Source organism: Prosopis cineraria, unplaced genomic scaffold, assembly GCF_029017545.1.
Source record: "Prosopis cineraria cultivar Desert tree isolate PC_DT_omini unplaced genomic scaffold, ASM2901754v1 PC1, whole genome shotgun sequence".
NCBI lineage: Eukaryota > Viridiplantae > Streptophyta > Magnoliopsida > Fabales > Fabaceae > Prosopis > Prosopis cineraria.
Window position 1 is genome coordinate 29,590,974 of NW_026555332.1, and position 22,848 is coordinate 29,613,821.

Consider the following 22,848-nt stretch of genomic DNA (forward strand, 5'->3'; position numbering starts at 1 on the left):
GTTTATTAGAAAAAAAAAAAAAAATTATTTCTCTTACTTTTGTGTGTTTTGAATTGTTTCTTGTTGATTTGTATTTTAGTTTAGCTTGTTCATTGTTCTTTTTTTTTTTTTGAGTTGATTAGTGCATGACCCGAAGAAAACATACCTCTTTTGTTGAATTAGATCTAGAAATTGAAAAGAACTATTTCTAGATTGAGAAGATCACAACCTATTCTTGATTCTCATTTGGTTTGTAATTCAACAATGGAAGGTATCTTAGGACATGAGCATGTGCATAATGAGGGCCATGGGAATGGGAATGAGAATTTGCATGATGATGGCCATGTTAATAATGAATTTGAAGGCTTGCATAACCCTAGAGAGGAGAGGAGCATTAGGTAATTAACTCAACCTAATTGGCATGATAATCCTTATGGCTTATATGTTCCTCCGACTAATGTTCAATTTGAAATTAAATCCTCTTTGATTAATGCATTGCCTAAATTTCATGGGTTACTGGGAGAGGATTGCCATAGGTTTTTGCATACTCTCCTATTGGTTTGTGATACTATAAGCCTTATGCATGTAAATGTTGATGATGTTCAAGCTAAGGCTTTTGTATTTTCTCTTGAAGGTTTAGCAAAGGAGTGGTATTTCAACTACCCTTCTTATGTGAAAGTAAGCACATGGGCCGAGCTAAGAAGACTCTTTTAGATAAATTCTTTCCAAATTCCAAGGTCACCAATTTGAGGAAGCAAATCTATGGGGTCCAACAAGGAGAGGATGAGAGTCTCTATGAGTATTGGACTAGATTCCAAGGCCTTTTGGCTAAATGCCCACACCATCAAATTTCTAGTGAGAATTTAGTCCAATATTTCTATGAGGGCTTGATTCCAAGAGACAAAGTTAACATTGATGCCGCTAGTGGTGGATGCTTGATTGACCTCACTTTCTTAAAGGCTTGGGAACTAATTGACAAGATGGCTTCAAGTGGTGCTCAATACTCTACAAGGGAAAAAGAAATGTGAATATGGTAGGTTCCTCAATTCTTAATGATTCATATGTGGACTTGCTAGCTGCCAAGATTGGGAGAATGTTGGCTCCACAAATATCTCAAGTGAGCAATGTAAGTACTTCTCAAGCACTTGTCCCTTATTCTTGTACTTTTTGTGACTCACCTATGCATGTAGAAAGCAATTGTCCTATTAAGTTTGAACAAGTAAATGCTATCTACAATGGAAAACAATCCTATGGTGGGAGGCAAGGGCAAGGAGCTTATTCTAATACTTACAACCCTTCATGGAGAGACCATCCTAATTTCTCCTATTCAAATCCAAATGTGGCTTTACAAGACAATCAACAAAGAGGATCCTATCAAAACACCTTTGGCCGTGACCCTCCACCTCATTTGTCTCAAGGTAGCTCTTCTCAAAGCTACAATCCAAGTGGTAATTCTCTTGCACCTTCTTCTAATTCTTATAGTGATAGGAGGCTTGTTCCAATTGAGAGTTCTTCTAATTCGAACTCTTCTAATGATGTGAATGTGTTACGTAAGCAGTTGATTGAAATGAACTCCTTGTATAAAAAACATGTATGATGGCTTAGGGAATAAGGTAGAGAGTATGGGTAACAAGTGTGAGAACATGAACTCTAAAATTGATGCCCTTACTTCTCAAATGAATATGCTTGCTAACCAATTAAGTGCAGCCAATGCTCAAGCCTCTACATTACCATCCAACACCACTGCTAATCCTAAAGCTAATCTTAATGCTATCACATTGAGGAGTGGCAAGGAGTTGGGAGAAAGAGTGCAAGAAGACAAAAGACAAGGGAAGGCCGAGAAGCCCTCTTTAAATTCTTCAATTGATGTTAATATTTCTAGTTCTTCTTTTGCTCCTAATGATGCATCTTTTTGTAGAGATGATGAGGATGAAAACATTGAGGAGATCATATGTGAGCAACCACCATCTAAGGTGGAAAAGGGGACTATGGCCGAGTTGTTTAGTAAGGAAAAAGAGGGAGAGGCCAAGCAAAGTGAAACAAGAAAGGAGAGTTCAAGGAAGGAAGAAGGAAAGCAAAGTCAAGAGATTATGAAGAAGCTTCCTTTTCCACAAGCACAAGTGGTCCCTAAGCAAGTAAAGGGACAATTTGATCAAGAGGTATATGATTTCTTCCATAAGATTCATGTTAATGTACCCTTGATGGATGTAGTTAAGAACTTGCCTAAGTATGCCAAATTTTTGAAAGATTGTTGTACAAATAAAAGAAAATTTAGGCCTAATGCAAGGGTACAATTACCCTCATCTGTGAGTGCTATCATGAAGCCTCAACTCCCTATAAAATGTGAGGACCCCGGTTCCTTCACAATTCCATGCAAGATTGGCAACACACATTTTTCTCATGCATTGATAGACTTAGGTGCAGCCATTAATGTTATGCCTCTTTCAATTTATCATGCCTTGAGTCTTGATTGCATGCATAAGACACCTATGATATGCCAATTAGCGGATAGAAGTGTTAGAAGACCACATGGAGTAGTAGAAGACTTGTTGGTTTGTTAAAGGTCTATTATTTCCTGTGGATTTCTATGTGCTTGATATGTCAAAAGAAGGGAGTGGGGATGATATTTTGATTTTAGGAAGGCCATTTATGAGGACTGCCCGTACATTGATTGACATGGAAAAAGGTAGTTTGATTTTGAAATGTGGAGAGGATCATGTTATTTTTAAAATATGAAGCAATGAAACATCCTTTTGAGGATTATTCTTTTAGGTGTAAGTTCATTGAGTTATTGCTTCATGATGCTTGTGAGTCTCACATGCTTGATTCTTTCTCACATGTTGATGATGATTTGTCTCTTGTTACTACTACATGCATTGATGGATGTAGTTGTCCTATTTGTTTAGAGATTGATGCATGCTTGAATGATACAACTACTTCTTCTCATGATTTGTTTAAAATATCTCCTATGCTTGATCTTGAAATGCTTGAGAAGGGTATATCTTCTTGTGTTGTAGGTACTAAAGCCATTAAGGCCGAATCTATGAGTTTTTCTCCACTCGAGCTTGATGTTCTTAGGATTCCCAAGCTATTGGAGGAAAATTCTACACTTTCACATGTCGAGGCCGTGGCTCAAGTCCAAGCACTTGAGGACAAGTTGCAAGAAAAGGGGGAGGCTGTAAAGAAAGAAGAGGAGAAATCAAAAACAAGTGAGAAGCCTAAAAGACAAGAGAGTACCATGGAATATTCCACCAAATTAGACTTAAAGAAGCTCATTCCCTCTTGTGTAGAGACACCTACCTTGGAGTTGAAGCCTTTACCATCCAATCTCAAGTATGCATATCTCATTGAGAATGAGAAGCTTCCGGTAATAATTTCTAACTCTATCTCTTGAGAGAAGAAAATGCATTACTTGATGTGTTGAGAAAGAACATACATGCTATTGGTTGGACTTTGGCTGACATTCCTGGTATTGACCCTATTGTGTGCACACATAAAATTTTTCTTGAGGACAATGCTAAGCCCATTAGGCAACCACAAAGGAGACTTAACCCATTGATTTTAGATGTGGTAAAGAAAGAGGTTGTTAAGCTACTTAGTGCTGGGATCATCTATCCTATAGCTGACAGTGAGTGGGTGTCTCCAACCCAAGTTGTACCTAAGAAGGGGGGATTATTACTGTGGTAAAAAATGAGAAAGGAGAGCTTGTTCCAACTAGAGTTCAAAATGCTTGGAGAGTGTGCATAGACTATAGGAAGCTCAATAATGTGACTAGGAAGGACCATTTTCCTTTGCCTTTTATTGATCAAATGCTTGAGAGATTGGCTTCCAAGTCCCATTATTGCTTCCTAGATGGTTTAGTGGGTATTTTCAGATTCCTATAGCTCCTAGTGACCAAGATAAGACTACCTTTACATGCCCCTTTGGTACATTTGCCTATAGGAGGATGCCTTTTGGTCTTTGCAATGCACCTGGTACTTTTCAAAGATGCATGATGTCCATATTTTGTGATTTTATTGAACATTGCATGGAAGTCTTTATGGATGATTTTACTGTGTATGGTGAGTCCTTTGATTCATGCTTGCATTCTTTAGATAAAGTGCTTGGTAGGTGCATTGAAAAGAAGCTTGTGCTTAACTTTGAAAAATGCCATTTCATGGTAGATAAAGGTAATTGTTTTAGGCCATTTGATTTCTTCCAATGGCATAGAGGTGGATAAGGCCAAAGTAGATGTGATTGCTTCTTTGCCATATCCTGTTTGTTTGAAAGATTTAGATCATTTTGGGACATGCAGGCTTTTATAGGAGATTTATAAAAGGGTTTAGTGAAATTGCTTTGCCTATGTCTAAACTCTTATAAAAGATGTTGATTTTGTTTTGATGATGCTTGCAAAAGGAGTTTTGACACTTTAAAAGCATGCTCATTTCCCCTCCCATTCTTAAAGCCCCAAATTGGTCTTTGCCTTTTGAGTTGTCATGTGATGCTTCTAATTTTGCTGTGGGAGCTATGCTTGGTCAAAGAGAGGGCAAGTTATCATATGTGATTGCTTATGCATCTAGGACCCTAGATTCAGCTCAGGTTAATTACACCACAACTGAGAAAAGAGTTGTTTGCTATTGTTTTTGCACTTGATAAGTTTAGATCATATCTTCTTAACTCTAAAGTTGTTGTGTACACTGACCATGCTGCTGTGAGGTACTTGTTTAAGAAGACAGATTCTAAGCCTCGCTTGATTCGATGGGTGATCTTGATGCAAGAATTTGATATGGAGATAAGGGATAGGAGTGGTTCTACCAATCAAGTAGCGGATCATTTGTCTAGACTACCTCATTTAAAAGCTACTATGGTAAACTCTAACCCTACTATTCCTTGTGATTCATTTCCTGATGAGGCATTGTGTGCCATTTCATCTAAGCCTCCATGGTATGCCTCTTTTGCTAACTATATTGAGTGTGGAGTCTTGCCTCCTTGTGCTTCACGTTTTGCCATTGAAAAATTGAAAAGAGAGTCTAGATTTTACATTTGGGAACCACCTTTGATATGGAAGATTTGTAGTGATAAAGTGATTAGGAGGTGTGTTGATGATGTTGATGTGCCTTCTGTTCTTGAATTTTGTCACTCTCATGCATGTGGTGGTCATTTTAGCTCAAATAAGACAGCTAGGAAGGTTTTAGATTGTGGATTGTATTGGCCTAGCTTGTTTAAAGACTCTTATAAATTTTGTAAAGCATGCTTGAAATGTCAAAAGGTTAGTAGTTGGGGTAAGAGACATGAAATGCCTCAACAACCCATTTTATTTTGTGAGATTTTTGATGTTTGGGGCATTGACTTCATGGGTCCCTTTCCACCATCCTTTAGTTTTGAGTACATATTACTTGGTGTTGATTATGTTTCAAAGTGGATTGAAGCCATTCCTACTAGAACTTGTGATGCTAAGATTGTTTTGAAGTTTCTCAAATCTAATACTTTTTGTAGGTATGGAGTTCTTAAGGCCTTGGTAAGTGACCAAGGATCCCACTTTTGCAACAAGATGATAAGGCTCTCTTAGCTAAATATGGGGTGCATCACAAAATCTCTACATCGTATCATCCCCAAACTAATGGCCAAGCCGAAGTATCAAATAGAGAAGTCAAGAAGATCCTAACCAAGGTGGTGAACACAAATAGGAAGGATTGGTCTTTACACTTAGAGGATGCTTTGTGGGCTTATCGGACCGCTTATAAAACTCCCATTGGCATGTCTCCTTTTCGATTGGTATATGGAAAGGCTTGTCACCTCCTTGTGGAGATAGAGCATAGAGCTTATTGGGCCATCAAGAAACTCAACTTGGATTTCCATCTTTCGGCTAAAGAGAGATTTCTTCAAATGCAAGAACTTGAGGAGCTTAGGTTGGATGCCTATGAGTCTTCTAGGATCTATAAGGAGAAAACAAGGATCCTTCATGACAAGCTAATCTTGAGGAAAAAGTTCCAAGAAGGAGATCAAGTCCTCTTGTTCCAAACAAGGTTTATTCATAAGCATGCTAAGTTGAAGTCTAAGTGGGAGGGACCATATCTAGTGACCAAAGTGTTTCCTTATAGGGTTTTGCAACTCTTGAATAAAGCCACGGGTTCCACCATACAAATCAATGGTCACCTATGCAAGCTCTACAAAGAGGCCGAACCACTTCAAAAGGAGGAGGACTTCTCTCAACATGTTTTTGAATCACCATGATAAGGTTGTGTCTCTCCAACCTTGAGCTTTTACTTTCCTTTAATTGATATATTTAATGATAGGTATAGTTCAAGTGTGGGGGAGATGAACCTAGTAGGAAAATTAGAGTTTATTTGCTTTATTTGACTTCTTTGTTTTGTGTTTTAGTTTGAAAAAAAAAATTCTGCAACACACTTTTGTTATGCATTCATTATTGATCTCACCTTATTTTATCACTAGTCTATACATACATTGAGGACAATGCATGGTTTAAGTATGGGGGAATAGAGAAATAAACATTTTGTTTTGTTTGTTTGGTTTTGCAAAAAAAAAAAAAATTCAAATTTTTTTTTGCTTTGCTTTGTTTTGTTTGAGGTTACTTAATTACCTAGCTCTTAGATGGATATTTTGATTTTTGAGATGTGGTAATTTTTAGGATTGAATAGGTGTGAAGTGAACATTCTTTTACCTTGAATTAATGGATTAGAGTGGCATATTACCCTTTCATGAAAGAGGCTAAAACTTATGTGTAATTAATTCCTTAGTGATGTTACCCTTTAGAATTTGTTTCACTTCTTAATTAAGACCACATATCTCGCACTTGTTTGATAGGAGATGAGAGATGGCATTCATAAAAAATAGTCAAGAGCCAAATAGCCAACCTATTATCATTTATTATCCTTTGTTAGCCACTTTGAGCCTTTGGTTTGATTCTTAAAAAAAAAAATATTCACCCTATTTTTTCCTAAGGAATGCATGTTACACTTTTATATGTCTTTTTAATATTCATTGCATGTCCTAGATCAAATGAGTGGATGCTTGTTATTATTTTTCTATCCATTACTCTTTATCCTTTATTGCTACACCATTACATCCATTACTTCCATTGTTTTCAAAGAGTTAGGGGCAACAAAAAAAAACAAAGACAGATTTGAAAAAAAAATATAAAAAAAAGAAAAGAAATAAAGTTGCTAGAAAAAGAAGCAAAAAGAAGAAGAGAAAGAAAAAAAAGAAAGAAAAAAATATAAAAAGTTGCCTAGCTCATCCATTCCATTTGTTTTATTATTTCTTATCATTTCTTTCCATCCTCATTGTGTTAAGGTGTTCACTCAATTGAGTTAGGTTATGCTTTGCATATTAAGGGGATATATCTTGATTTAGCATTATTTTGATGCTAACCCTATTTTTTTTATATACATGCATTTCTTAGACATCATTTCATTACCTATATTACAACCTAATAAAGTCTATTTGATTCTTGATTGCAAGTGCTATTTAGTGATGGAGATGTAGAAGGGTTACAAATTTATAGTAAGGTGTATCCTAAGAAATTTTGAGTGAAATTTAATACCTTATACACTTCGAGTGATGAGAACAAACACTTAACCTAGAGAGGCTTACTCTTTGACATTGATTCTTGGTAAGGGTTTGTTTATGATGTGCATAATTCTTTCCTAATTATTGCCACATTGATTGATAATTTGTAAAAGTTCATGAGCTAGTATTTTAGTGACTTTGAACATTGTTTTTCTCTTATTTCTTTGTCTTATAGTTTCTTTTGGGACCTTTTTCACTTGATTTTGCCCGGAGTGCAAAAGCTAAGTGTGGGGGAATTGATAAAACACATTTGTTACCCACTTTTATTTGTCAATTAGAACCCTTTTATTAATGATTTATCACCTTCAAGTGCACACATTGCATTGGATTTGTAATTTTGCCTAAGTTTCTAGGTTCAGTGCACTAAGGGCATTTTGGTCTAAAAAATAAAATTTTGAGAAAATGTACAAGAAAAATTGACAAAGTACATTTTATGTCCAGTTGATGAGTGGTGAAATTATATTTTTAAAATTCATTTTAGTTTGGGAGTAATTAAATAAAAAAGTCAACTCTTTCTTAAGTGTTTTAGTTTGTCCTAGTTTTTGGTTTGCCTTTGTGTGGAAATTTTTTATATAATTTTGTGCAGCCTAAAACTTGATTAATTTGATAAATTCTCCATTCTAATTATGAATTTAATTCTCGACATGAATTCGATTTCATTATATCATATGCTATTTAATTGAATTATGTGATTTATGTGACATAGGTGGCATGTGACTTGTGCATCAATTGGGCAATTGAGGTCAACACTCCTTGAGGTCAATGGCTGATGGTTTGCATGTGAATTATGATTATTTTGAGGGATTAAATCAGCTAAAATGATGTGGATGACACATGAAAAATTAGGCACACATTGGAATCATCTACAAACCAATAGGAAGTTGCCACCTTGCAAGTGTGACAAGGCTCCCATTTACATTTTAAATTTTCTTTTAATTAAGCTTCAGCTGATGGGAAACACTAAGGAGCACGCCATTTTAAACTCCAAATGGGATCCAACACTCATCTCATTCATCTTCCACATTCTCTCTCTTGTTCATAGTGTTCTTCATTTTCTCTCTTTTATTCTTCATTTTCCAGCACCCTAACCTCCATTTTTCAGCCACCAAACCTCCACAAAACTCATACCATTCTTCTCCTCTCTTCATTTTGTTCCATCCCTTCCATTTTCACAAGGATTGAAGCTCATTTCCATCATTCAAGAGCTATGGAGTTTGGCCTTCACAAGCAATCACTAAGGTTCTTAAAGATGAAGATTGGCTAAGTTTCTTTGTGGAATCCTAGAGAGATGAAGATGGAGGATGAGTCTTGAGCTTCAAATTGGCTAAGTTCTTTTGTTTCCTATCCTCTTCTCTTTTTACTAGATGGTTAGATTCCTTAATCTAGGGTTTAATCATCTTAGCTTATAAATTCTAATTTGAATTTGATGCTGATGTAAAGAGAGAGGATTGTTTCATTTAATTTCTTCCTTGGACAGCCATGACTGAATTTTGCCACTCTTTGTTTGGCACATAATCTTGTGTTTTTCAATTAGTGAATTTCTTGTGTTAATATTGCATAATCTTGTGGTGTTAATGCTTGTGTTGTTGAGTAGCTTGACATAATCTTGTGGTTACTCAATTTATGTGTTTGACCATAGCTGTTGAGAGAGGATCTTGAGTGAATCACTTGGCTAATGTCTTCACCAATTGGTTAATTGAACTAGGGACTTTAATCTAAGACCTAAGGAGATTAGCTAATTAGGCTTTAGATAAATTTTTTAAGTCATGACAGCTTTAGTCAAGAGGAAAGGGAAGCTAAACTTAGCCTAATCATGAGAAGATAATGAATCCAAAATCAACTAATCTCTAGGGTTCCATTATTATGAAAAGGGAAGTTCATTTCACTCACTTTCACTAGCATTTTTATTACTTGCACATTAGGTAATTAGTTTAGATAATTAGCTAGGTAACTAAATTCCTACAAACTTTGGTTGATTTATTTCACTAGATAACTTTCAATTAGATTTAAAACCATTCCTTGGGAGATGACCTAGGGTTGGCCCTATATTGCATTAGGGTTAGCTTTAGTGTAATTTTGAGGATAAGCGACTAATTTTCTCTCAGGAGGGAAGATGAGGATGAGGATGACAAGGGGGAGGAGGAGGAAGAGAATTGGTATTCTTGAGATGATACTGAAGAAGGTGATGACAAACATGATGTTGAAGATAAAGAAGCAGATGATTTAAAAGATGATACTTAAAGGAATTCATAGTGTATGTTAAATTCTCAATTTTTTTAAAATTGCATTTTTTATATGTTTGATTTTATTTTTAATATGTTACATATTGTTGTGCAAATATAACTTGTTCATGTTAGTTGTACAGATGACAAGTTATGGCATCAAATGTGGTTATTATTGACTTAAGAACCCCATGACACCACAAGTTGCTATTGGATCATTATCTCCTCCTCGCCAATCTCTTTTTATTGGCATATCTAATCCCTCTATAGGATCCACAGTAGAGCCTATCACAAAATATTCAAAACTTAGGAGTCAAGATCTTATCGATGGTCGAATTTGGGTAGAACTTGATAATGATATGTAACCTAACAATTTTGATATGTTACTTTATTATAAATTTTTATTTTTTATTTCCATTTTGTACTTTTTTTATAATAATTGGCCTCATTGATCTAAATGTAAGCTTAACCCTACCAATAGTATTAGGAGTTTCCTTCCCATTATTAAATCTAAATTTGAGTACCCATGTTTCACAATGGGGAATACACCTTTTGAGGTTCAAGGTTACTAGTTCTCCCAATGGATGGTATTTCTATTTGAATATTTTGAATTAATTTATTTAAGTTCTTATTCTTTATTTCATTAATGATTTATAAACCTTTCATTTTATACATAGAAAACTTTGAAATGGCTACCACAAAATGATGCAAGAATTAAGACTAATTGGAAGAAAAAGTGTGGTGATATCTTGCAAAAACATATGACTGGAGTTAGGAGTTTCAGTATTAGGCCAAATTGGATTCCAAAAATAGTGAGGAAAGAATAAGAAGCACAACGGAATAAGCTCGAATATCATAACAAGAAACAAAATGCTAACATGAATTGATCCTCTAATAAGGGAGGAATGAAGAATAGATGTGGTAGCATTTTTGTGTCTGAGCATAAAAGAAGGATGGTAATTTTTAAAAAAAATCAAATTACAAATTATTTCTCATATTGAATGAATATTTTTAATTATTGTTAATAATTGTAGACTATAGAGTTTGGAAGAGAGCCAATAATGGTTAAGCTATTTAAGCGCACACACTATAATAAAAAAGACTAGACAATTTGTTGATCAAAGGTTAGCTGACATATATGTAAGTGTATATATATATATATATATATATTTCTTTGTTTTGATTTTTCATTGGGATTACATTGATGGTTGGAGGCTTGACCACCTATTGTGAGAGTTACTTTATCATTGAAATTTTTTTATTCTTGATAAAGTTATGAGTTATTAGACTTGAATGAAATTGATATAAAATTGTACCTATTATTTTATTTTTTATGGAATGCTAAACATTTGCATTTTAATCTTTCTTTATAGTTATCTTGTCTGTTTGTTAAGTTAAATGAATGCTTATCACTCAATCTGTTGAGTTATGAAATTGAGTTTAATTATAATTCAATTACCTATCATTTTATAGGAACATTATATAACTTTAAAGAGGTTTAGTAGATCCTTTAATCAAGGAGAGCTCCTAGATATGGATTCACCTCTTGAAGAAGTAGAAGAAGATTATGCTAATGATATAAAATTATGGTTGAAAGCTGTGGGTGGTGTTAATAGGAAGGGATGCATTTTTGGTATTGGATCTAAGTCTCCTTCACATCATAGCTCTTCTTCTGTAAAGGATGCCTCTTATCATATAGGATTCCTTCTAGAATTTGAAAATGAGTTGCAAAAGTGTGCAGATGCTTTAACAAAGATGAACAAAAAGTTTGAGTTAATAATAAATGAGCAGCGACAAGAGCTTCAAAATTGCCAAAAGAATGTCAATATTTTTCTTAAGTGTATGCCGCCTGTGGAGGATGAAGATGAAGATGATGAAGCCCATGCTTCTGTTTGATGCTCTTTAGTGATTATGGTATTATTTAACTACTTTAAATTCTTTTGAATGATTTCCCTATATGTTGATATTTGAGTATGATTGTATCAAATTTTAAGTACTAAATAAGATATTTTGTTCTTAATGCTTTAAGTTAAATTTCTTATAATTTCGCTAATTTTTATATATAAAATTATTGTTACAGGTTGAAGTTGTAAAATAATAATAGGGGAAAATAACAATTGAAATTAAGTAAATAATTAAAAATTATTTTTTCTTTCAAACATATATTTGCGATGAATTTGTGACAAAATAGCCCTTCATAAAATTTGAAATGCATTTGTGACAGATTTTCCTTCACAAATATTGGCACGCATTTATGACGAAAATTCCTTCACAGATTTTTGGGACAGATCTGTGACGCTAAAACCCATCCCAAATTAGGGACACCCTCACAACAAAAAAATCTATCCCAAGTTAGGGACATAAATTCTGTCTCAAATTGTGACAGAGTTTAAATCTGCCGCAAACAATTTTCGAACAGTAAAATAATGACAAAAGGCTATCTGTTGCAATTTTTGTCCCAAACTACATTTGCAATGACAATTCTATCTTAAAATTAGGGTAAAATCTATCGTGAAATGGATGTTTCTTAGTAGTGACTCCTTTCTTAAGTATCTAAGCTCACTTTGATCAAGTCTATTCTTTTTGTATCAAATGTCTATGCTCTCTCATGTTTTAGATTGCCAAAGAAATTATGTACAACAATTGATGCTAAATTGGTGGATTTCTTCTAGGGTATTGAAAATTCTAAACACAAAATGCATCTAACCAAGAAAGACATCTTATTCTCCTTGTCAAAGTTGGTAGTATAGGGCTTAGAAATACAATAAAAATAAATGTGGCTCTTATGGCTAAGCAAGTTTAGAGGATCATGAATGCAGAAGAACATTCACTTTTGGGAAATACTTTGAAACCAAATTATATTAACAATTTTGGCACTTAAATCTTAAATTGCCTTATAATGCTTTATGGTTTTGGAAAGGAATTTACAATTCTAGCAACCTAATTAGAGATGACTTATCTTGGCAAGTTAAAAGTCCATGTCTATCTTTGATAAATATTGAAAATCTTCTTCCAATATGAACTTAATGTGTAATCTAAACATTTCAAAAGTAGTAGATCTAATAATTGAAAATCCCAATCCTTAGACTGTTGCCACATGGAATGTGTGCTCCTCATAATGTCATCCTTGATATTACTAAACACACAGAATATTACCGTTATGATAACTTGGATTAATTAAATTTCAAGAAAAGAGTTATCATAACACAAGGGTTATAAATAGATTTAGAAATTGGGATAAAAAAAATCCTTTTGAAAAGTCGTTTGAGCTCAAACTATAGTTTAAAACCAATTAAACAAGATAACAGAAGCATGGACAGCAGAAATAACAGTTAAAACTATTAAAAACCATCTGAAAAATTTTCCAAAAAATGGTATAGTGTGCCACGATGAACAACACAAAGGGACTAGGTTCCCTCTTTGTGTCTTGCGCCATAGCATGTATCACTATTATGACAGCACTTCAAGCTAACTTTTGGAGCGCACTATTTCACCGTCTAACGTCAAATTTAAGCGATTCAAGTGTCTACATGTAGTTCTTTGAGCTACCTAGCCATTGGCATTAGTCTCACACACAAAAACTAAACCAAATGAAATTTGGATGCTTAATCCAAATTGGTATCTTTTCTTCCAAAACAACAACCAAGGTGTCCAAAACTCACATACCAAATGCCAATAATCATGGAATCACTTGAAATAACTCAAATGAACCACAAATAACCTATTCATGCATTCAAACCACAACAACAACATTGTAGACACAAATTGAACATACAAATGCCAATTTAGCTTGAATCCAAAAGGGTACAATAACAATGCCATAATCATTCATAAGGCCATGACAATACATAAATCAATACAAAATAACCCTTGCACTAGTATCTCAACCTCTCATAGCCATTACATCAAAAATATGAATTCAGGCTAAGATACCTACAATTGCAACATAATTCATGCAAATACTCTCAAAATAACATATGATTTCTAAGTTGGTATATTCATGTATCATTTGTTACAAACAAAAAAAGAATAGAAAGGACTATACAAACACTAGCTAGTCCCCTCGACGCTCAGTCGCACCTTCCTTTCCCTTGCCCCTATTAGAGCCTTCACTTAAAAATTGTAACCATGGGGTGAGTCAAGGATTCTATAACCAAATAGTCTAATCAAACTACTCGTGTGAAAGAACATATAGTGTGCATGTGAAGTGGCATTTTAAACATATAACAATTTACAAACACATATCCACATATGGCTATAAAATGATATGCATAATCAACACTCTGCTTTATAACCTCCTTATATCTTCTGACCGAATTTGTAGGCTAATAACTCAATAGGACCAAATTCATGTGACTGGATTGGCCCAAGCTTACTAGTAGTAGGAGGCAGCTTTGGCTAAGAGCACCTTCGCCTACTATAGATCACAGATTCTCCCTGTTCACAAATACTAAAGGTGTCGATGCCTATTTTATCTCACATAGTACTAAGACTTTCAAGCAAATAGAAATATACACTAAGCCTCCATAATGCTAGTGTACCATCTGAATTTTCAAATAATATTTTCAATAACACATTAGGGTGAACTTTTACCCTTTTACAATGATCATGCCAAACATATGCTCAATAACTTTCATATATAATCATAACATATGATTTCCACTAAAAGGTTTATTTCTACTCAAACCATAAGATTTCGCAAGTAATTATATTTTAAAAATAGCATTTAGCTTTGAAAAACCATAGCACTAAAAACATAACTTTTTTATCCTGCTTCACACAGTTTTTAAATAAAAATATTTCATATTAATACTATATTAATACAAAACTAAGGTATTAACCTTAATAACTACCACACAACCATTCAAACACACAAGAAGAGAGTTTAGACAACCCAATTACCTAAACCCTTTTGTCATTAAAAGGGTTACTATGGTCAAATGATGGCTCCACACATGTCTACTATCACCATAACACTTGATCAATAGTTAATTTACAAGATTAAATTCTTAATCATCAATCCACATACTAATTACTCCATTTTTAGCATAATTTCAGGTGCACATTATACCCAAAAACCTTAGTTTAACCCAATCAATTTTCTCAACACACTCCATTAATTCTATTTAACACCTAACCACACAAATAAATCCAAATCTCTATAAACATTGCTCTTAAACTCCCAATTTCCACCTAGGGTTCATCCAAGCCCCATCTAAAAACTTTAAATCATTATATAATCCATAATTCCTAGGTTTATATGCTTGATTTAACTCTTTAAGACCTTAACTAAGTCGATGGATTTGGTTATTACCCAAAAAAAATGAAATCACAACCTCACATTAATCCAAACCTCAGAAAATTTGCATAAAGGAAGAGGAAGAGGTGTAGGAAGCTTACCCAAGGGTGAATCTTGTTCCAAATGCTTCCAAATTACTTATAATGTTAAGCCTAGCTCCCATGAGTCGCTATTCATCACCTCTCTCACATTTACCCTTTCTCTCTTCTAATTTTTAGTTTGGCTCATAAATTTGATAAGTGCAAATTTTGCACGTGCACTGTGGTGTATTGGCACGTCTATCGTGTCGTATGATATAGAGAGTCCCACACACGTTTTGAACCTCTTTCAGTGCCATAGCTCACTCAAACTTTAACCTAGTCCTCTTCTAAGGCTGTCCAATGATTCAATAACTTCATTAATCATAAATTCACTTAAATTTACCAAAATACCCCCTAAACACTGAAAACTCTTAGAATTGCAATCTAAGCTGTTACACTCCTCTTGTGAAGAGAGTCTATGATGATGTTTCTACAAATGTTGTACTCAAGATTCCTATCTCTTATACTAGCCCTTTATTGTAAAGGGGGGATTTAGCTTGCTCAATAATGACACCACATTTAATGCTCCTACAAGTCTAGCTTTTGGACTGTACTTTGGAGTCTACATCTTCCATACAAAATACTCTTATTCATATGGAAGATGGTGCATAAAGCTATACCCATTGGGGATGTTTTGAGGGCACATAATCTTAATAACTCTTTCCTGTGATTTTGGATGTGATTGTAAAGAGGCTTTAATGCACCTATTTTATGAATATCCTCTTTAATAAGGCTATCTAGTTTGCCTCCCTTTCCATAAGATCCATAGCCATTGGAAATCAAGACTTTCTTGATTGGCTTCAATTAACTTCTAGGAATCTCTATCTGATAACCAACTTCACATATATAAGGTATATATACTTTACTTCATCTCATTTGGCAAAAAAGGGATGAGGCCTTACATGAAGATCACAGGTTTTCTCCCACAAAGATTATAAGGGAGTTCCAAAGCAATTTCAAATTTTTAAAGTTTGTAAATAGACATAATCTAGAAATGTGTCTAGTTGTATTATTAAACCTTTGATTCATCAAAGTACATTTCTATATTTGGAATCTAATCACTTAGATCTAATATTTCGAAAATGGGAAGTTAGGCTGTGAAGAATTAAGAAATAGAAGGAAAGTTACAATGTTGTCAATATCAACCTTGATAATGAGGATCTTCACTTCTTGTTCTTTTTTTTTTGGTAAATCCCCAACTATGCTGGCGAGATCATTTGTGGCATTGTTTGTTTCTGAGCTGTATTAAGAATTTCACAGTGGAACATTTGGGGACTTAGGGTCTCTCATCATCACTTACAATGGAGAACAGGAACTACAAAACCCACTATAGAATCTAATTACTGAAGATATCTTCTCTCTCTTGATATTGTTCAATACAACACGTGTCATTAGAAGCAGCATTGCGGACGTTACATTGAACTATATCTAAATTTTCTTTGTCAAAAGTTTAGTATGATTTTTTTTCTTTTTCTTGTAAATATTCTTTTATTATGAGGAATAATATTTTATTCTTTACATGTAGTCTTTCTAATTTAATTATATTGTAAAGTTAATTAAATTTTCAATTTTTAAAAAGGCATAATGATTGAAACAAGGAAAAATTAATTATTTAATTCCTATAGTTTTAACTTAATTGTAACTCAGTTCTTGAATTTTGTCTCGTTGTAACTCAGTCGTTACAATTTTAATTTAGTCGTAAATCAATCCTTAACTTTGTTTTTGCAATTCAGTCCTTATAGTTTTAATTACTTAAAAATTGATCCTTATATTTTAAAAAATAAAATTATAAAGATAAAAAATATTTTAAACCTTTAATATCTATAATATTTAAAGATTAAAAGATTAAAATTATAATATTTTAATTATTATGTTACTAGTTTAACCATTGGTCCAATTGATTAAATCATAAAAATCGTGACCCGCTAACTTGTTCAGTTTAATATTAAGTCTGATTTTTAAAACATTGGTAGCAGCTAAGTTTTAGCAAAGACATTTGCAGCCCTTTACTACTGACTTTTTTAAAAAAATTGGATGTGTTTGGGTTCCGACACAATGTGGACAGGGCATTCTTGGGTAAAAACAAGATATACAAAAACAGCATTACAATAACATTATTAGAGTATTTTGTTCAAGTAATATAAGAAACAAGTTATCAAATTTTATAGAAAATAAATTTAATTAATATCTGAACTCATTTATATATAATATAAATTAAATTTCATTGATAATCTTTAAAGAGAAAATTTAAGTAATTTATGAGTTCTTCATTTTACTTTCCCCATTAAAAAATGTAAGGTATTTTTTAAGAGGTTGATTATTAAAAAATGTAACACATTTTTAATATTTCATTTTTTAATTAATGTTATTCATCATAAATTAATCACTTTATATTTATTTTAAAGTAAAACACCTGCTTAAATAAAGGTAAATATAAAATATCATCTTAGCTTGAAGATAATATAATTAATTATTTTATTAAAAAGTGATATTCAATTAAAAATGCTAACATTTTTTAATTGAGTGAGTACTAATTAAAAATAAAAAAAGGGAAAAATCATACTTATAACGGCTGTTCAAACTAAGCAAATTAAGTTTCTCCATCTCATGCATCCACATGTCATTCACTTCTTTTTTTGAGTAAACATGTCATTTACATCTAATTAATCGCTTTCATGCAACGACGTTTCAAAAGCACACAATCCTTTCGCTTAACCCTAGCGCTTCATTATAAACATTTTTTTACCTTAAGAAGACGTTGCGAAAAAATATTGAACTTATATTTAATATAAAAAAAATAAGCAAGAAATCAACATCACTTTCAAAGTTTATTCCTCTATCTCTCTGTTAATTTACAAATGAAACATTGTTAGATCGATCAAAACTAACTAGTTGCTCTCTCACATACATGTTTGCCTATTAATGTATAAAGAGAGATCTTCCTGATTCATACATCACGCACCGATCATCATTATAAGTATAATTGATCTTATTCTCAAACTTGAGAGATCTCATAAAATAAGAATAAGGTTAATAATAAGCCTTTGAAAAGTAAAAAGGAACCCTACCAAACTAACGGATTGCAGTAACAGATCATCCAAATAAATGTGCTATTATATATATTACAATTACAATGTTCAAATTCGATCCAAATATACACCAATGAATAATAATTTGGACATTAAACTGTTATGTTCTTTAAGCTGTATCTTAATCGTATGAAATAATAACGATAACAACAATACCTGATATAACTAAATTCTTACCTGATGAAGTGAGTACGAATTAATGGATATGTCAATGTCGTTGTTCAACGCACAAATTGCTCTCCACTGCTTCCTTCACCTGGCCGTCCCGGCGGCCGGAATACATTATAGCTCAAGGAACGCCGCATTCCTCCTCCGTGATTCGCCAGAATCTGCTTCCTCACATCCTCCGATAACCTCAGAGTATACCTCTCTATGTCCTTCCCTACTGTTTCAACCAAATTCAGAGAGTGACCCGTTGAATGACACCTACCCAAACTACTACTACTTTGATCTCCTGAATTAAGCTCCGTTCTTCTTCTACTCTCAGAACTTTCATCAAGCACTTGATGTGCATTTGCCTCATCCTGAATCACTATCACGACATCATCGCGGCCACTGCCGCCACGGTGGTGCTCCGGTGTCAGCCTCGCGCGACAAACGGGGCAAGTCACATGGGAGGCCAACCATGCGTCGATGCATTCAGGGTGAAACACATGGTTACATGTCGGAAGTAATCGGAGCCTGTCGTGGTGATCGAACTCGCCCAAGCACACGGCACACTCAAGCGCTGCACTCCCACGCTTGAGGTGTTTGACGGCAGAATACACGAGGATGGGGAAGCCGTCGAGCAATTTCGGGTCGATGCCTTGACGGCTACAAGAAGTGCAATGGGCGGTGGTGTTTCCAGCAACTACTAGGTCGGTGTCGGAGCAGTGACGGAGGTAGACGGAGAAGAAGACAACGAACAAGAAGGCGCAGACGAGGGCCGCAATCACTGGAGTGAATGATGGGTCCCAGTTGGGGAATCTTGTAGGATTACCAGGAGCTTCCGGTTGCGGAGCTGACTTGGCATCGACGACGGCCGATGATAACAGCAAGAAGACGACGATGTGTGAGAGTGTGACTCTCTTGATCATTTGTATATTGTGGCAAAAAAAAATAGCAAAATAGATATATAAGAGGAGTGGGCGGCTGTGTTTATGCCTGTATGTATGAGATAATTCTAAATATATATATGTATATATAATAACACAGCACATGACTAGAGTGCATTTTAGATGAAACGTGCAACGAATATGTGATGAAATGTTAAATCCCGTGTACGTTTTACTTTGAATCGGATAAATAGTTTAAATCCACTTAATAAATATTTCATATTATACAGTAATAATTATTCAATTTAAACGAACGACAGTTAAATATTTTTTTATATAATACTTTAGAAGTATTAAATTTTAAATTTTTATAAGAAATATAAAGAGAATTGTTTTAATTTTTTTATAAAATATATCTTAATAATATTTACATATTGATGAAAGATAATAATTATAATTAAAATATTTATTGAGTAAGTGAAGTCCAATCTAACATCCTGATGGTATTGCGGCCTTATAGCAATAAGCACTACCTTCTAGTCTTTCTTAAACATGAGGTTGTAGGGTCCCTGTTTCATGATTACGCTCGGTGTATGAGTTTCTTCTGTTTGTTAGAGGTCTAGAGGATGACAAAATAATAATAATAATAATGATAATAATGATAATAATATAGAAATAATTAAAGTAGGGTTACCTCTTCATCTTTATCTCTTTTTTACATTTGACTTAAAGTCCACGTCATCCTATGAGAATTTATGAAGTTTAAAAAATAAAGGATTAATAAGATTTTTGATCCTAAACTATTGCGTGAATAACATTTTTAATTTTAAACTTTTAAAATATTTAAAAACTCTTCTTAACTTTTAAATTTTAAGCGCTTGAAACCCTGCCATCTAATTGAAGAAAGCGGTTGTTATTTTTTAGGGTTAAAATGAGTATCATATTGACATACAACCGAGCTCTATAACTATAAAAGTAATGACCGTTTTTTCCAAATTAATGGTGAGGTTTCAAAAGCTCAAAGTTTAAAAGTTGAGAGAAGTTTTTTCATATTTCAAGAATTTAAAGTTCAAGATATTATTTGCATAATCAATTGAGGTTTAAGATGTATAATAACCCAAAAATGAAAGAAAAACATATTATTGAAAGAAGAGTGAGTAATTAACATTACCAAGCTATTTTTTAATATTTATATTGGTGTCCTGGTGATTGGATTTTAAGCATTTTGAGGGTAGAATATTAAATCTGCACGCTCAGTATTGTTTATATAATTTATGAGTGATATGATTTATTGTGAGTTTTATACTTAACAAGATTAGATTATATAGGTTTTGCTTTATATAAATTATGTCTGGTTATTGCAGTATTTATAATAATTAAATTTATTTAAGGTTTATATTATATATGTATAGACATGTAGTTATTATATAGAAGAGCCAAAATAAATAAAGAATAAATTAGGTATAAGTCCTCGGTAAGAAAATTAATTATTAATATTTCTCTTAAATTTGAGTCATAGTAGTAAGTCTCTTGAATAATTGATGTAAAAATATATACTTTCACTATTTGAAAATATAGAGCATTTTTAATTAAATTACACTTAATCATATTTTTATATCTGTCTTTATTTAGTAATGTATCATGCTTAAACGTGTAGAGTTGGGTGATATTTTTACTAAAGGCATTCTTAGATAAAAAAAATTCATTAATTATACATTAAAAATATCTTATATTTTTAACATCCAATGTAAAAAAACTCTTAACAAAATGAATACTAGATAAGTTATAAATTTTCAAGTTTAGCTCATAAATATTTATAGAAAGACTTGTAAATTTTTTCCTAATTCATTGATTTGGGATTCAATATATAACTTTTTACAAGTTTGATGCATGCAATATTTACAAGTTCAACTTAGATATTTACGATTCATCTTTGTGTTTTTATACAAATTTTTCAGAAGACATATTAATTAGTGTAATTAGTAAAATTTAGTGGACCGATTAATAATTAATTTTTTATTTATAAATTATTTATAAAATTTCCTAAAGATAAAAGAGCCAAAATAGAATAAGAATCACCGGATTGAAGTTCAATTTGTCACGAACTACATCAAAAGAATTAGGTACAATATTCAAACGGTCAAACACTTGCGGGTTGGACAAAAACCAGAAGCGGAACACTGCTTTCAGATACGTAAGCCATTAAGCCTCTAGTTTTGTCACCCAACTTCCTTCTTCTTCTTATAATATCTTGTATGCAGAAATATACTATAGGACTATTAATAAAGGTTGGTCCAGTTAATAAAACTTTAACTCATAATTTGTAAAGTTGTAGGTTCAAATCCTACTACTGAATATGACTTCTTCGGGATTATATAACCAGATTTGATTCTATCAAACAATACCTAACCATATGATTATTATGGTTATATTGTACAATATCGTATTCAGAGTGCTTGGGTGAAATAACCAGTTTTAGAAAATTACTCTGAGACTGATAACTATATCCAGCTATATAAGATATGTGTGCCTAAAAGAGTAAATTGGCCATTAAATTATAGATTCATAATTGTATGAGATTTTAAACTTATTACATATTACCCTTCAACTTTTGAACATAATACAATTTGTGTACTTGTCATTAACAGAAGTTAACTTTTAATCATTAGTTGACTATAAAAAATGGACAATAACTTCAAAAATTATAGAAAGAGACTAACAAAATTTCTTTGGTTTTTTATGTAATTTTTTAAGTTCTTTTTGTAGTTTTTTGGTATTTTAGTATAATTTTTTTGTAATTTTTAAGGTTTTTTTGTCATTTTAACTAACAGTTAAAATTAATTTTAGTTAGCAACAAAAGCTAAATTGCACTGTTTTTAAAATTTAAAGGAGAACCATGTAAAAAAAAAAAAGAAAAAGAGTTTAGGATCTCAAACATAGTTGGACCAATAGTTTAAAGGTTAGTTTACTCTTTTAACACACGCATATATAAAAGAAAATTTTAACCCAGCTTTTCTATGTAGCTGGAAGAATTTTTCAAAATATGAATGATTAAAATAAATTCGATCACAGCTAATAATTTTGACACATGTGAATTTAATATGTAAACTTTATGTTATTTAAGAATTAATCAAAAGCCTAATTCTTATGACGATGATAAGCATGGAAATTCAACACTTGGCAAGATCGGAAATAGATCAAGTCAAATAATCGGGCTCAATATATATATATATATATATATAAACCGGCATTCACGTTAAAGAAACTTTTGTAGAGTTTAAAATGCTTCGAACATTAATTATTAATTAATTAAAAAAGGTTGGTGGCGAGTTTCATATTGATTTTTATACTTTATTTTGGAATCATATGCTTAATTTACAGGAAAAATATGTCTATATGTCCTTATAATTCACATAATTTTAAATTAGATCTTCGAGTTTATTTTATTTTAATTAAACTCTTATAGTTTAATCAATTAACTTTGTAATCCTAAAAGTTCAAATCCTAAAATTTTTCCTTCAAAAAACAAAATTAAGAACTTTTATATTCTTACTAAATGATTATATGATTTAAAAT

At 32.6% G+C, this 22,848-nt stretch overlaps 1 protein-coding gene and 1 non-coding gene across 2 annotated transcripts; both read right to left on the minus strand.

Moving 5' to 3' along the window:
- Positions 1-722: 722 nt before the first annotated feature.
- On the minus strand, positions 723-829 carry LOC129296923 (small nucleolar RNA R71). Its single transcript, XR_008590058.1, has one exon. It is a non-coding gene; the product is annotated as a small nucleolar RNA R71 (small nucleolar RNA).
- Positions 830-18,459: 17,630 nt separating this feature from the next.
- On the minus strand, positions 18,460-19,314 carry LOC129286725 (E3 ubiquitin-protein ligase ATL6-like). Its single transcript, XM_054922767.1, has one exon. The coding sequence runs from the start codon at positions 19,312-19,314 to the stop codon at positions 18,460-18,462; it is 855 nt and encodes a 284-aa protein (XP_054778742.1).
- Positions 19,315-22,848: the final 3,534 nt, after the last annotated feature.

What these genes read in the sequence shown, in the direction of transcription:
- LOC129286725 (XM_054922767.1), bottom strand. Translation starts at nt 19,314, where the DNA reads ATGATCAAGAGAGTCACACTCTCACACATCGTCGTCTTCTTGCTGTTA.